This window comes from Eleutherodactylus coqui, chromosome 6 (genome assembly GCF_035609145.1).
Source record: "Eleutherodactylus coqui strain aEleCoq1 chromosome 6, aEleCoq1.hap1, whole genome shotgun sequence".
In the NCBI taxonomy this organism is placed as follows: Eukaryota; Metazoa; Chordata; class Amphibia; order Anura; family Eleutherodactylidae; genus Eleutherodactylus; species Eleutherodactylus coqui.
Window position 1 is genome coordinate 142,102,889 of NC_089842.1, and position 15,212 is coordinate 142,118,100.

General features: G+C 40.6%; 1 protein-coding gene across 1 annotated transcript; it reads left to right on the forward strand.

Annotated features, from left to right (window-relative positions):
• Window positions 1-42: 42 nt before the first annotated feature.
• On the forward strand, window positions 43-12,797 carry PRPF31 (pre-mRNA processing factor 31). Its single transcript, XM_066607772.1, has 14 exons — window positions 43-141; window positions 371-553; window positions 1,758-1,818; window positions 2,117-2,200; window positions 3,688-3,785; window positions 5,682-5,788; window positions 5,887-6,056; window positions 6,768-6,925; window positions 7,001-7,090; window positions 7,331-7,458; window positions 7,549-7,621; window positions 9,317-9,445; window positions 10,728-10,826; window positions 12,314-12,797. The coding sequence occupies exons 2-14, from the start codon at window positions 380-382 to the stop codon at window positions 12,437-12,439; spliced, it is 1,497 nt and encodes a 498-aa protein (XP_066463869.1). The 5' UTR covers window positions 43-141; window positions 371-379; the 3' UTR covers window positions 12,440-12,797.
• The last annotated feature ends 2,415 nt before the right edge of the window (window positions 12,798-15,212 follow it).

Sequence of the window (15,212 nt, forward strand, 5' to 3'; positions counted from 1 at the left end):
TAGCTGCGGACCAATAGTAACGGTAGAAACTATTCCGGATATAGCGGCGGGACTTCCGGTGTTGACGTCATATCTCTGCGCCTCACGTTCAGTTTTGTATTAACTTGGCGGTGCGGTTAACTGGCAGACTTTTTCTTATTGGTGGGTTCCTATGAGGGGATGGGGTACAGTGTATGGCGGGGGACACGGAGCTGGTTGGTGGTCTTGTGTGTCTCTATGCAGGAGCCCTACGTATCTTATCATCTCCAGTTCTATTATGTCCCATGAATGTCTAGTGCAGCGTTTACATGAATGAGATCAGTGCCTTTAGGGAAAAGTTTATTTTCTGTGTTTACATCGGATAATGTAAGTTTTCTAATATTTTCCACAGAAATAAAGCATGTCTCTGGCGGATGAATTGCTGGCTGACCTGGAGGAGGCGGCGGAGGAAGAAGAGGACAACTTAATAGATGAGGATGACTTGGAGACCATAGAAGAAGTGCAGGAGGAGATGCAGGTGGACGTCAATGCGGAGTCCGTGAAAAGTATAGCGAAGCTATGGGACAGTAAGCAGGTGCGGACGGTAGAAGTATATAATACATGAGGCTCTGCTATTGACTATATGTAGCCCTGATCTCCTTCCTTCCATGAGGATCATGCCAGTGCAATGTGCTATTTCTCCCCTCTCCCAGTTGATTTCCGCTCATGGGCATGGAACAGCGTTTTGCATAGCATGTCTAGGGGCAGTATATGCTGTGGGATCCGGAGTGGAATGTCAGCTCCAGATCCCACAGTGCAAATACGCCCCTGTGCATTGGGCCTAAATGTATTTGCAGATGCTCTGTGGATCCTAAGCTCCCATAGAGATGAATGGAGCCACATCCACGATAAAATGGAGCATGCTGGGATTTATTATCCGCGCGTGGCATTCGCAAATCATTTATAATCAAATCTGCAGGTGTTAAATGAAGTGCAGATGCCCCATGCTTCTCTATGGGCGGTTTGAACTGCGGATCACCTGCATGGATTTTGCAAATCAAATCAGCCCGTGGACATTGGACCTAAAGCAGCACACTGAAAACTGTAATATCAGATATAAAAGCGAGTAGCAAATCTGTATATAAAAACCTCAGCACACCAATATCAATATAGACAAAGGATGATTAAGGTGGTTTCAAACCTGTGTTTGGAGTTCTGCTTTTCTGTTCCATTCAGGAAGGGGGAATCCCCATGGCTGAACGGTGGCGCTCTAAGATAAAACCAAACAGCGCCAAGTTCAACCCATTGACTATAATGCTTTCCGCACAGCTTTTAGCCCCACATGCATGCAGCGCTTTTTCTTCCGATATCTTGTGCTAGATCTGCGGCGGGACCTCTGGGCAGAGGTTCCAACGCAGATGTGAAACCGGTCTTACTAGAGCAAACTTTATTAAACATCTATGAATATATAAACACACATTGAGAAACGAGTTCAAACAACACTGGTCACAGCTCAGCACAATCACTATAATAAGCGATCTGTGCATCTCTATCACACCCCTAAAAAATGAAATAGAAATGGCAAAAATTACATAGGACAACATGCATATAATAAATGTGGTTAGGTAATAAGTCAACTGTGGAAAAACCCCTTTGAGGCTCATCACTTCCAGTTTAGTCACATTGTCTAGTAGGCTTTCAGATTTTTTTTCTTTACTATCTAACATTATTGCTTCTAGTGTGTAATAATTTTGAATGCTGATTTACAAACTGAATAATCCATTTTTTTTTTCTTTTAGTTTTCAGAAATTTTGGACAAGATTGATGAATATGTCAAAAAACAACCCAAATCATCTGAAGGTATTGTTGGTTTAGCCTGGGGGGTTGGGGGAATAAATGTGTTCTAGTATGTTAGCCCTAGGTTTTATTGCTATGCAGTAGAGAATGGAAGCTTATATGACCACTCTCTAAAATGTTGAGTATCATGTTTGATCACAAAAGTCAATCAAGATGTTCTAACCAGGCATTAAGACTGGGTTTCTACACCGCACTAACTGCATGTGTTCAAAATGCAGTGCCTTACAGTAATTATTTGTATCTCAGTATTAGATTCTAATATTGTAGTCATCCTTAAACTTATTTCTTTTCTGAATTGCAGTTATGGGACCCGTAGAAGCAGCTCCAGAGTATAAAGTTATAGTTGATGCAAACAACTTGACTGTGGAAATCGAAAATGAATTGAGTAAGTTTGTTAGGCTGAATGTAGATTGAAACTGTAAATTAAATCCTTTTTATTTAACTTTATGTATTGTGCCTAAGAAATGGTACTGTAAAGTCTCAGACGTGATGATACAGTGTGATGACAGGATGTAGGGTAATCTTTCTGATTAATGTACATCCTAAATTCATACCTTTAAAATATAATAAAGTAATTATTGGGGAGAGGGCACTCTGATTTCTTAATACATATTTATAGCAGTTGGAGCTCAATCTTTCTGCTACAGAGCTCCAAATCCCTTGTATAGACATGGGTTTAAAACCTAAGTCTGTGTGCTTAGGAGTTTACAGTGTATAGTTTATACATTGAACTCAATAATCAAACAGTGTGTAGTAGTAACCACTCAAAGTGTCCTTCTGGTTTCCAGATAAAATTCTGTCCCAGAACTGAAGGAAGTTATATTGCCTGCAGTTGTGTTGGTTTTTTTTTTTTTGGTTTTTTTTCTGCTGTCCCTCCCATTTGCCTGTTCCAGGTTCTGGTTTCAGCTTTTCAAGATGGCCATCACAATCTTCAGACTAATGAATTTCTACAGTGCATTGCTACTGTTAGACTACCAGTACAATCTACCTCTACTCTGATTGGCTGCTCATGTGATGTGTGCTGGCCAATCAGAGCAGTGCATTGTATTCATTAGGTAGTTAGAAAATTGCTGCAGCCATCTTTGACAGCCAGAAAATAGGAGCTGGCGGATCAGAGGGGTGGCAAAGAACAGCAACTGCAGGTAATATAACCAGGTAATAGGTACCTCCTGTACAGAACAGAATTTTGACCCAAAATTTTAGGGTTACTTTAAGATCCTTCTATTGGCAGCTGTAAGCATGTTGTTTATTGAAGACCTATTATGGAATTAATATGCACAGAACTTTAACCTGTGTGTTTTCTGTTTTATCATATTCAAGAGTTGACCTTTTACTTTAAAGGGAACTTATCACATTAAAATACAGCCCGATCTGTGAACAGCATGCTACAGAGCTGGAGGAGCGAAGCAGATTGGTTTTCTACAAATGTATACATCATTCAGTAGCACTTTAATTTTTTTTTCACTTTAACTGTTGCTCATTCTGAGCTTAGGAATCCAGTAGGTGATCTTGTCAGTGAGTAACAGCTACCTCTAGATGCACACTTGTCCCATGATGGGACCGCCCAGAAAGAGCAGGGACTGAAATGAAAAAAATGCTCAAGATATATAGGTTTGTGGAAAAAGATTCTATATATCAGTTTACATAGCTTCTCCAGCTCTTTAATATATTCAATGTTGCAGGCTCCCTTTACGGAGGAAAAGGAAAAACTGAGAATCTGTGAAGCTTTTTTTTTTTTTGTTTTTTTTTTTTGGGGGGGGGGGGATTATAGTCCAATAATATGCAAACATTACATGAGATTGCACAGATGAGAAGGTTGGCAAAACTCTGCATTTATAAATTGTAATCTGTTCTGATTTTCGTTTTTTTTAGATATAATTCACAAGTTTATTAGAGACAAGTATTCAAAGAGGTTCCCTGAGTTGGAGTCTCTGGTCCCAAATGCCTTGGACTACATAAGAACAGTGAAGGTAAGTAGGGAAGGGGGTATGAACTGTGTGAACTGAAGGAGCAAAATGTTACAAGTGTTACGGTTCATTCTTTCAGGTTTGATCCTCTACAATTTTAACCACTTAAGGACTGCCTGGATGTTTATAGCCTATTGAAAGTCCTGATCTATCCCTGCAAGGGCGTTTTTAAAACATCCTTGCAGAGAATCTCTCTAGAGTCCATCTGCTGTGTAGGAGCTCAGTGTCTGATGACAGCTGAGGTCGCAGTGCTTTGCCTAGGGACCACTTGGCATGGTCTCCAGTCATGTGGTGGCTGTGAAAAAATGTAAAAAAAATTGCTACAATATTTGTAAGCCATGTAATGTCCGGAAAAAATTGAAAAGGAAAGTTAAATGATGCCAACATAACGTAGACATATGGTAAATTACTAACTATTGTGTGGCACGACTATCTATATTGCAAGCAGAAATTGTCCAAATTTGTGAAATGCTAATTAGTCCAAATGTTCTCTAAATGTGGAATTTTTTTCAAATAAATGTGAAATATATCAACCAAAATTTGCCATGGATATAATGTAAAATGTGTCATGAAAAACAGTCTTGGAATCACTTAAATAAGTAATAGCATTCCAAAGTTATTACCGGATGAAATGAAACATGTCAGATTTGAAAAATTGGGCTTGATCACATGGGCCAAAACTGGCTTGAGGGGCAAGTGGTTAAATAATAAGAAAGCTCCATGTGTCCTGAAAATAAAGGAACAAATATTTTTGGGGTAGAGTAAAACTGGAAAAAAAATCTGCTTTTTAAAATAGAGCATTCAAAAAGATAAAATTTAGCTCTGGGCACGGAAGCGCAAAACACCTGGTCATGAAGCAGTGAGCACTTTCCAATCCACTGTCTGACATCTAAAGATATTATGATTTAAGGCTGTACAGTTCCGATGTTGGAAGACGTCCGCCGGGGTTCTCTTACTGTATATTGCGAGCCTCTCTGCTGTCGGGGCCTATCCAACGTGTAACCTCATGCAGTACTGGCTTTAGCCAGCAGATAGCACCGTTGTATAACGGGAGGAAAAGAGTAAGCCCCCTGGTAAAACCAGGATACAAATTGGATTGGAAAGGGTTAAACTTACAGTAATGCTGTAAGGCTGCCTGCACCCAAACAGATTTGCATTGCGGATTCTGCAGTCGGCATCCGCAGCAAATACTGTTTGTTACATGCAATGGAAAAGGACTTCTTTCTGCGCACTCGCGGAACAGAGTTCTGATTTCTGCGAGTGGAGGAAAAATCGCAGCATGTTTCATTTTAGTGTGTATTCTGCACAGACGGCTTTCATTGAAGTCAATCGAAGCCATCCAACCCAAGACTCCCGCATGTGGAATCCGACCCGTTCATGTGCCGGGGGCCTAATATAATTTATAGCTTCCTTAATGAAATAATAGTTCTTGCTACTTTTGTCAGTGGGATACAGGCAGCCTTTTGTACTGCCTATGGCACAGCAGGTGTAGGCTCTAGTAAAATAGTTTGCTGAAAACCTGCCAGCATGCCCTTGGGAATTTGCATTCATTTATTATCAATTGTCATATTTTATTTTCTGAAATTTCTGCTTATACTAACAAAGGTTGACTTGCACTTAAAAATAAATAAAGTATCATAAAGATGGTCTTCATAGAAGCAAGGTGAGATGAAGGCGGGGGTTACACGTGTTACATGGGAATTTTTTGTTTGTCAGAAGGGTGAAGGAAGGAAAGAATCCAATTTCCAGTTACTACTGTTTAAAATAATAGATGCTTGTTACTGAATGGAATCAATTTATATTTAACCTTTATTGTCAATATTCAAGGCAATGTATGGAAGCTGATAGTCTGAACAGGTGATTGTCATGTGACAAACTTATTAAAATATGACTTTGCAGGAGTTGGGAAACAATCTGGATAAATGTAAGAATAATGAGAATCTCCAGCAAATTCTGACCAATGCCACCATCATGGTTGTCAGTGTAACGGCTTCTACTACACAGGGGTAAGCCATACTAGTACAGTGCTATTCATATAATTTAGCCTTATGCAATGCTTTCTTTATCTTTCCTAATCAATGCTCTATTTGTGGTTTACATACAGACAGCAGTTGACTAGTGAGGAATTGGAACGCATTGAGGAAGCATGTGACATGGCGTTGGAATTGAACCAGTCCAAACACAGAATCTATGAGTATGTGGAGTCTCGCATGTCATTCATTGCTCCCAATCTCTCTATTATTGTCGGAGCTTCAACTGCAGCCAAAATAATGGGTAATGTGTGCTTGTGATTCATGTTTCTGTGCTATAAAATGATCATCCTTGTACAGATATTTGGTACTGGTGCATCGTGTCTCCACCGAAAGTAAGGGTGGAGACGTGGGTTAGCCGGGTATAGTAGTAGGGAAGGGCCAGGCTGAAAGCTGTACATGCCCCTCTGGCATGTACGCTCCCCGCCGGATTGCAATCTGTGATCCTAGCGCCTGTTTCACAGCTCCCGTCTGCGGCATTCCATCTCTGCTCCTGCCGACCCTGTCATTCTCTCCCGCTGGGGTGCCATCTCCGCTTACCACCTCCGTCACATTTTCTGGTGGTCTGCCAATGTTCCTTTGCCACCTGCAACTCTCCCCGGAGGTCTCCCTTCTCCCCTGTTGTGTCCGGTGCTGTTACTCTCCCTGGCGACCTCCCATCTGTAACACCGTCCTCTGTACCTGCTGAAGCCGTCCCCCCTCTCACATGGCTGGATGGATGGAGGCGCCCACACACCCCTCTCCCCAGTATGTTTGCATTAGTAAAGGAGGGTGCTATGGGCCATCCAGTAGAAGTTGTGGATGTGCAGTTTGTCTCCACCTATTCTACTGGTGGAGACAAGATGCACCAGTACCCAGATATTTGAGAGCTGTATGCTAACTGGTCCACATAGACTTAGTATGCAGCACTTTATTGTCATAGGTTGCATATAGTCACTAACTTTGTTTTCTTCAGGTATTGCTGGTGGTCTTACCAACCTCTCAAAGATGCCTGCCTGCAATGTCATGCTCCTTGGAGCTCAGAGGAAAACCTTATCTGGCTTCTCTAGCACTTCTGTCCTTCCTCATACAGGATACATCTATCATAGTGACATTGTCCAGTTACTACCTTCGGTAAGCTATGAAACTGTCTGTCTGTTATAGCTGTTACTGCCGATGTTTTACCTATCTGACTTTATACCATCTTAGGATTTGCATCGAAAGGCAGCACGATTGGTGGCTGCAAAATGCACCTTGGCGGCACGAGTAGATGGCTTTCATGAGAATCCTGAGGGAAAGGTCAGTGAAAGAGTCTTATTTGAAATGGTATAAAACTGTGAATTATTAATTTTTAATTTAGCTGTTGTGGGTTTTTTGTTGTCTGTCCTTGAATACATCCATGCGAACATAGGTTGAAAGATTGGCTGTTCACCTTTTTTTGTGCAGCATCTATTTATTTTTCTCCTATTACTACATGCTTGTGTTTTGTTTTGTTGTTTTTTTTGTGCAATTTGACCACTTAGATTTTTCACCTTCCAGGTTGGCTATGACCTGAAAGAAGAGATTGAAAGGAAGTTTGATAAATGGCAAGAACCTCCTCCAGTTAAGCAGGTGAAACCTCTGCCAGCACCTCTTGATGGACAGAGAAAGAAACGTGGTGGCCGCAGGTGAGGTTATCTTTTACTTTGGTACTAAAAAGGGTTTTGGTTTTTTTTTTTTCAAACTTGAGATTTAATTTTGATTTCTCTTTTCCCTAGATACCGCAAAATGAAAGAACGGCTTGGACTGACAGAAATCCGCAGACATGCTAATAGGATGAGTTTTGGAGAGGTATGAACTTCCTCCAAACCCTTTTTCTTTTTGCCTCTTCTATTTTGGTGCCTATATACATAAGGAAGGCTGGGTTCTTATCACATTTTCTGAGTGCTAGGGAAAGCTTTTGATGTACATGCTAAATGTGTAAGGTTATATTGGCCCAACGGGAACTCAAAAAGTGTCCTGTTAGCCTGTATCTGGCAGATATGTCCATATACCACAAAAAAGGGGAGGAACATGAGGTAATACCACTGTCCTTGTAAGAGAAGTGGGAGGTGGATCTAGGACTTGTAGTAGGAGGACAATGGCAAGAATATATGAAATATAAATGGATACAGGCCACACAAGGGAGAGTCCCACAGGCCAATTCTGTATAGAAATAATGGCAGTCTCTATACTCTTTGAAGCATAATATCTATTATAATATGGTTCATGGAGTGCCTTTATTTCTATACAGGATTGGCCTGTGGGATGCTCACTTGTGTGGCAAGTGCAAGACTCAAACTGTGTGTGAGTGTTTATATATATATATAATGGAGCTATCCACAGTTTGAGTGATTCTGGATAGATGTAGACTGAAATATATTCTGTTTTCTAGTATGCTAACGCCCTACGTATGTATCTTGGGACATGTAACTAACCTACCTGTTGCACGACCCATCAAACTAGAAATTGCATGTATGTTATCTTTGTATTATGAGCTTGCTAGCCATATATAGAGGAATCCGTGTAGACACAACAAGATTTGCTTGACCAAGTTAACTGGTGCATATTAATGGGAAAATATATATTTGAAATGTTGTACCATTCATAAATTTGGTCTCTTTGGTTGGATGTTTCGGGTCTTGCTCTGTTTGCTTTAATTAGAGAACAGGATCTCATGTTTGAGTGGTAAGGGGTCCTCATGTATCTCTTGATGTCTGACGCATGAGTGTATGCAGGTCTGGAGGACATTGTAGCACACACATCTTGGTACTCTGATATACTGTAAATTAATGTGAGCACTTTCCTATTTTACATATGTTAAATTTTTTTATTGTATATGTATTTTTTTTTTTTTTTCTTTACATTGGAGCCCTATAGGCAATGGATGACACTATATGCCATCTTTTTAATGTATGTTTCCTGGCATAGATGTCCAACAGAGGCCATGAGTGTTAATGTTATCAGAGCCACAATGTGTCTCCCAAACGGCATTTAAGTTGATGGTAGGAGAGTAGTCTGCTTCCTTAGGCACCCATTTGACAATGGAAGGCACTTGGCGTTCCAAGAGTACATAGGCAAACTAGTGGGATTTAGTGAATAAATTAGAAATATAGCCAATACATGCACACAGTGGATGTGGTTGTCAGTCTCTCCTGCCTGAGATAAGTATAAGAAAATACAATCTTAGTACCCGAGTCACGTGCATGCATACATACCTGCACCCCGTCCTGGCTGCGTCAAATACAGTATCATGCAAGTTAGTCTGTTAGTTACAAGACACTAGTAAGATCACTGTCTGAGAACAATATGGCTGATGTGGTCAAGTCTGATTCTTTACAACTGGTATTCCCATGGCAGCCATCTTTGACTGTGATGGGAATATCCCCTTTGAGATCAGTTTTCATAAATAACTCGTTGCATTGTTATAACCATGATATAGTTTTGCCTTGCGTTGGGGGGGGATGAGAAAATGGCAAAACATAATTTTATTTCTTTTTTTTTTAGATTGAAGAAGATGCATATCAGGAAGACTTGGGCTTCAGCTTGGGCCACCTTGGGAAGTCTGGAAGTGGAAGAGTACGGCAAGCACAAGTAAATGAAGCTACTAAGGCCAGGATCTCCAAAACATTGCAGGTAAACTAAAATGCCAGAATTATGGTTTAATTATGTATTAGCTAATCATCCATATGGGTCATCCAGCTTCATAGACTTGAGTATTTTAGATATGAGACTTTAACCCCTCAAATATAAGGTCAGTTTTAAAATAAAATATGGCAATCTTCGCAAACCATTTTATTTTTAATTGTTGCATTACATCTAAAATTACAAATTATGTAATTTTGCAATTGGTCTTAATTAAAAATGTTATTATTTTGAGGCTACAGCTCCATGCATCTCCATTGTAAGACAACAATCCAACCCTGTATAGTCTGATCCTGCAGTCATACTTTTTCCTATGACTGGGTTCACACGGGGCGGAATTGCTGTGAAATTTCCATGCAGACGTTCCGCAAGCATTTTTAAACCTGAGACTAAGCAGCAGAGTGAATGAGATTTGCAAAAAGTTCGTTTACATGCTGCCGACAGTCCGCTGTGGACACGCCGCGCGGAATTAAAATCTGCAACATCAATTGGATCACAGTTTCCACTGCAGGCTCTCTTCTCTCTATGGGGGAGAGATTTCCACAGCAGAATACAGGCAGAAAAGCCGCTTTAAACCTGCTCTGGTTTTGAAGCGGCTCTTCCGCTGACGAAATCTTGCTGAATTTTCGTGTGGTTTCGCTAGGAACATTCCATGAGATTTCCATCCCATGGGACCCCAGCATATATGTTCCTAACTTTTTGTTAACTTACATTCAGCACACTAGATATCCAAAAAGTGGGGGACTGTTGGAAGCAAATATTCCTGTAGGATCAGAGTATACAGGATTTGTTTGTTGCCATGGAGATGCATCCATTTTTCTCTATTTTACAGGCTTTGAATTAATAAATTTTATTGCAACGGTGTACATAGCCTTTAAGTTAAATAGCTTCTAGACCTAATATGAAACTGTCATTTGGTGATAATCATTACATAATACTACCTATATGCATGTTGGGATGTGGTGGTTTATACCTGCCCTCTTGCATCAGTATATCAGTAAGTATATGGCTGCTTTTTGTTTTTTTTCAGTCTGTTTATATTTTCCTCTTTCTGTGATTTAATTACATGGACCCAAATGATGCTCACCTGCAGGTCAGCTGTAATAGAAGTTCCTTTTGCTGCATTTATCAAACCGTTCTAGTACTTTCACATGTCTGCATTTTATGGCTTGGAACAGTATGCTTTATTCATTTCTGTATTACTGGAAATGAACTGGCATTTACCAGTGGATTTTGCTTATGAAATTGCACTCTTGCTTGTTGTCTTTAACAGCGTACCCTACAGAAGCAGAGTATGGTTTATGGAGGAAAGTCAACAATAAGAGATAGATCTTCGGGTACTGCATCCAGTGTTGCCTTTACTCCCCTTCAGGTAAGTGCCGTTGCATAGAACATTTAACATTAACTGCATCATGGCTGGCTTTATACCATACAATTCTAGAGTTGGAAGGGACCTCCAGGGTCATCGAGTCCAACCCCCTGCTCAGTGCAGGATTCGCTAAATCATCCCAGACAGATGTCTGTCCAGCCCTTGTTTAAAGATTTCCATTGAAGGAGAACTCGCCACCTCCCGTGGTAACCTGTTCCACCCTCGCTGTCAGTTTTTGTTTTTTTTCTAATATATCTGTGTCTCCTCGCTTTTCAGTTTCATCCCATTGCTTCTAGTCTTTCCTTGTGCAAATAAAAATAGGGCTGATCCCTCTGCACTGTGACAGCCCTTCAGATATTTGTAGACCGTTTTTTTTAGTCTCCTCTCAGCAGAGGCGTAACTTAAAGCTACTGGGCCCTAATGTGAAACTTGTAACAGGGCTCCCACCTATAATGCTTTATTCATAGTGCTAAGCTCTCTATATGGAGAAGAGAGGCTTTATGGGCCCCCTAAGGCACCTGGGCCTGGGAGCAACCGCATCCTCTGCATCCCCTATAGTTACGCCCCTGCCTTTCAGCCTTTTTTCCAAGCGAAGTACTCCCTGATCCTTTAACCGTTCCTCATAGGGCATGGTTTGCAGACCGCTCACCATTCTGTTAGCTCTTCTCTACTCCTTTTAAAAAGGACAGACAAATTGGAATGAGTTCCGAGAAGTAATTACTTCAGGTGTTCTAGACTCTATGCTTCTCTTAATACATCCCAGAATTGTGTTTTGCATTTTGCTGCTGCATCACATTGTTGACTCCTGTTCAGTCTATGATCTATTAGTATGCCCAAGTCTTTTTCACATGTGCTGCTACTTAGCCCAATTCCTCCCATTCTGTATGTGCTTTTTTTTCATCGATCACTCAACCAGTTGTGAATTTACCTAACGGTTGCCTCGGCGATTTTCATATGTGCTAATTTTTTTTTTTATAAGTATGGTATGAGATACTTTGTCAAATGCTTTACTGAAGTCAAGATATACTATATCTACCACGTTTGCCTCATCAACCCAGTTGGTGATTGTATCGTAGAAGGAAATTGGATTAGTCTGGCATGACTTGGTTTACTATAAACCCATGCCGGCTGTGGTTAATTACTTCATTCTTGCCCAAATACTTACATGCATGCTGTTTTCATGCTTTTTTTTTTTTTCTCAAGGATCTTTCTCAGTATAGAAGTCAGGCTCATTTTATATTTTGTATTGCTACTAATTTATGTACAATAAGGGTGGATGCAAGCCTGTAGGGATCAGAAAAGTGTAAAACTATATATCCACCCCTTGCTTTGGCTGAGGGGGGAAAAAAACTTCTGTGCAACCTCATGTAACATCCTGCGCTGTTATACCTAACATGCTAATAGATGGATATATCTGGTGTTTTTGGCTGGTCAAATATTCAGGAATTTCTTTTATTTTTTTTTTAACATTGTACATTATATTCCTGCAGGGTTTGGAGATTGTTAACCCACAAGCTGCAGAGAAGAAGGTGGCCGAGGCAAATCAGAAATATTTTTCCAGCATGGCAGAATTTCTAAAAGTAAAGCATGAAAAAAATGGTACAATGACACAGTGATGTCGGCTTCATGTGTTATATATTCATTGGGAACTTGAATCATGCACTCATCTCTGGGCTATACCCTATACCAGCACAGGGTACTGCAGGTCATTCATTACACTCTTCACACTTCTGAAGTCACAGGCAACTAAACCATTATCGTCTGAGGATGTGCCCCTCGTTATAGCACTACTTTTCATCTTCATCCGGATGGCAGAGCTGGTTCTAGAGATGTTTGAGCATGTCATTCAGCGTGACCAGAATCTCATTTTTATATTTTAAGTTAAAGACTTTTTTCCTTTTGATCAGTTGGATGTTGTGTCTATGGGAACTTGCATATCTGTAATATAAAATAAATGCTATTGTTTCACTTTTATTATACATGGTACCCATCTAATACTGTCCTACAGGCTGCCACACAACATGGTGGGATCTCAGACTGGTTTCTTAAAGGGAATATGTCATCAGAAAAATGACTATTTGTGTAAATCAAGTTTTTATGCTAAACTTAAAATTTTCTTCTGATGCCACTAGATATTTTTTTAAATCCTAATATTCTGAAGTTTGCACACTGACCACTAAGCCCAATTATTGGCTAACACACCCTGTTCTAAAGAAAATCTTTCAGCGAACATTTTACCCCGGGTCAATTACAATAAAGGGTAAAGTGTCTTTTGAGCGATTAATCATTGTGTCTAAATGCACGGCCATTATGCAATTTTTGTTAATGCTATGCTCCTCTTAGTATTTCAGGTAGCTGAAGACAACGATGAGTCTTATCAGGACCGCGCTCAGTTCTCAGCGGGATACCGCTGATACTATTGTTTCAGCTGGTATCCCACTTGGAGAACACAGCAGGAATATGCAGAAGACAAGCGGTCCAGCTGTGTTCTGCATACCCCGCTCGGAGCACTCAGCTAGCGCGTTGTCTTCTGTATACAGCTGCTGTGTTCTTGGAGCGCTCAGCTATCTCCTGTATACAACGGGAGCCTTCATGTACACACTAATAAGCTCTTCTGCAAAGTGAACGCTCAAAACTGTCACTCAAACTACCGTTTCAGCGATCATCTTGCCGTGTAAATGCACACAACGATTATCGCTCAAGATTGCCTTTTGAGCGATTTTTAGGCCAATGTAGACAACGATTTAACGCCTATAATATTCTTTGTGATGGTTATAGCTCACCTCCTACTCTCTCCTCCCTGCACAATTACCTCTGCACAGGTCACAGAGCATGCCTAGAACAGTCTCTCATAAATGTCAGTGGGTCCCCCTCCTGTCCAATGTTCCTGTGCCTCATTAGGTTGTTGCATTGGATTTTAATGCATCAGATCACACAGGCATATTCCAGTGGTGTAAAAAAGCGCCCAGTCGGCCAATACAGGGCAGGAAAGATAGTCCTGGAACTATCTTTCTGCCCAGAGTACATCGGCCACTGCATGGGCTTCTATAGGAGCCATTGACAGCGGCTGGTGAAGAGAGGTAGGAGGGTGTTTAGCAGCGTGACTGCTAAACTCTCCTCACCTCCGGCGGTTTGCAATAGGGAGGAAAGGGGGATGACTGCTTAACAGAGCTAAACTGTCTCCACACTCCAAACACCTTTTGCCAATTAAATCAATAACACAGAGGTTCACTTAGTTTTTCTCCTTTACAGTACAACTGTTTGTGTGTTGCATACAGGAAGTGCAGAACTGATACAACGTACACTAGAACAAGTCCTCTTCAAAATGCTATTAGAGGTGCAAAAGTCTTCATTAATCTTCTGAGCTGGAAAGCTCAGACTCCATGTTCCCAGTATCGAAGATAAACCTTCCTTCAAATAAAAAGCAATACATTGCATCAGGCAGATGAGTCTTTCAAGTCATAAGAGAAGGTGATGCCCTTGAGTGTCTGCACATCCATCTTAATAGTCTCTTCAGTTCAAAAGAAACCTATCTTCATATTCTGCAACTCCAGGAAGAATTCCATATAAAAAGGTGCATTAGAACCATTTTCATCTTGTCTCAAAAGCCGCCGTTTACTCCTGTGTGTTCCCATTTCCCAAACCAGGGGCACTATAAGCTTCATTTTGCACCTGCAAAAGTGTTTACAAAGAGAAAATTCAAGATGGATACCTGGAGATCTGGCACATGCGGTCCTCTAAAAGGGATCTTAATGGTGTTTCTCATCAACATATATCTGCATATATCCATAAATCCATCCTACAAAAAGTATCCAGAAGTCACTAAATTTTTTTTTTTTAGCAAGGTGGTATACATCATCTATGAATTTTGAGCCCTTCCCTTAGGCTTGTTTTCAGTCCAATGGGCCTCTGAAGAGGTAGCTGCTCTGAAGAATTCATGTGGTACCGCACTTGGCTGGTGATGGCCCCACCAGTAGAAATTCTCCTGCTTTTCTAACTCTTTACCATCAGAAAACATCAAATGACATTTAAAAATTGCAGGCCCAAGTGACTGTTGACTGTCTTAAATACCTTGAAATTTTGCCTTAAAGGATGTTACCTGGGCTCATATTCACTTCCGAGATCTCCAGCCTAGTATGTTAGGCTGCAAAAAGACAGTTCAGATGATTTTCCAATGTTAAATTAGAAGAATGCAAAAAAAAAAATAACAATGGGGTAGAAGCCAATTTTATCCATTTAAGGGAAAAATTCTTTCCCAATTACAATCTGGTAATCGGAATAATCCCTGGATCAACAACCCTTCTGAAGTAATTTGTGACTATAACCTGTATTACAACACTACAGGCCCGTCCTGAACTCTTTTACTGAGTTTGCCATCACCACGTCCTC

What these genes read in the sequence shown, in the direction of transcription:
- PRPF31 (XM_066607772.1), top strand. Translation starts at nt 380, where the DNA reads ATGTCTCTGGCGGATGAATTGCTGGCTGACCTGGAGGAGGCGGCGGAG. An exon ending in ACGGCTTCTACTACACAGGG is followed by an intron (nt 5,789 to 5,886) that starts GTAAGCCATACT and finishes GTTTACATACAG; the next exon opens with ACAGCAGTTGACTAGTGAGG. An exon ending in ATAGGATGAGTTTTGGAGAG is followed by an intron (nt 7,622 to 9,316) that starts GTATGAACTTCC and finishes TTTTTTTTTTAG; the next exon opens with ATTGAAGAAGATGCATATCA.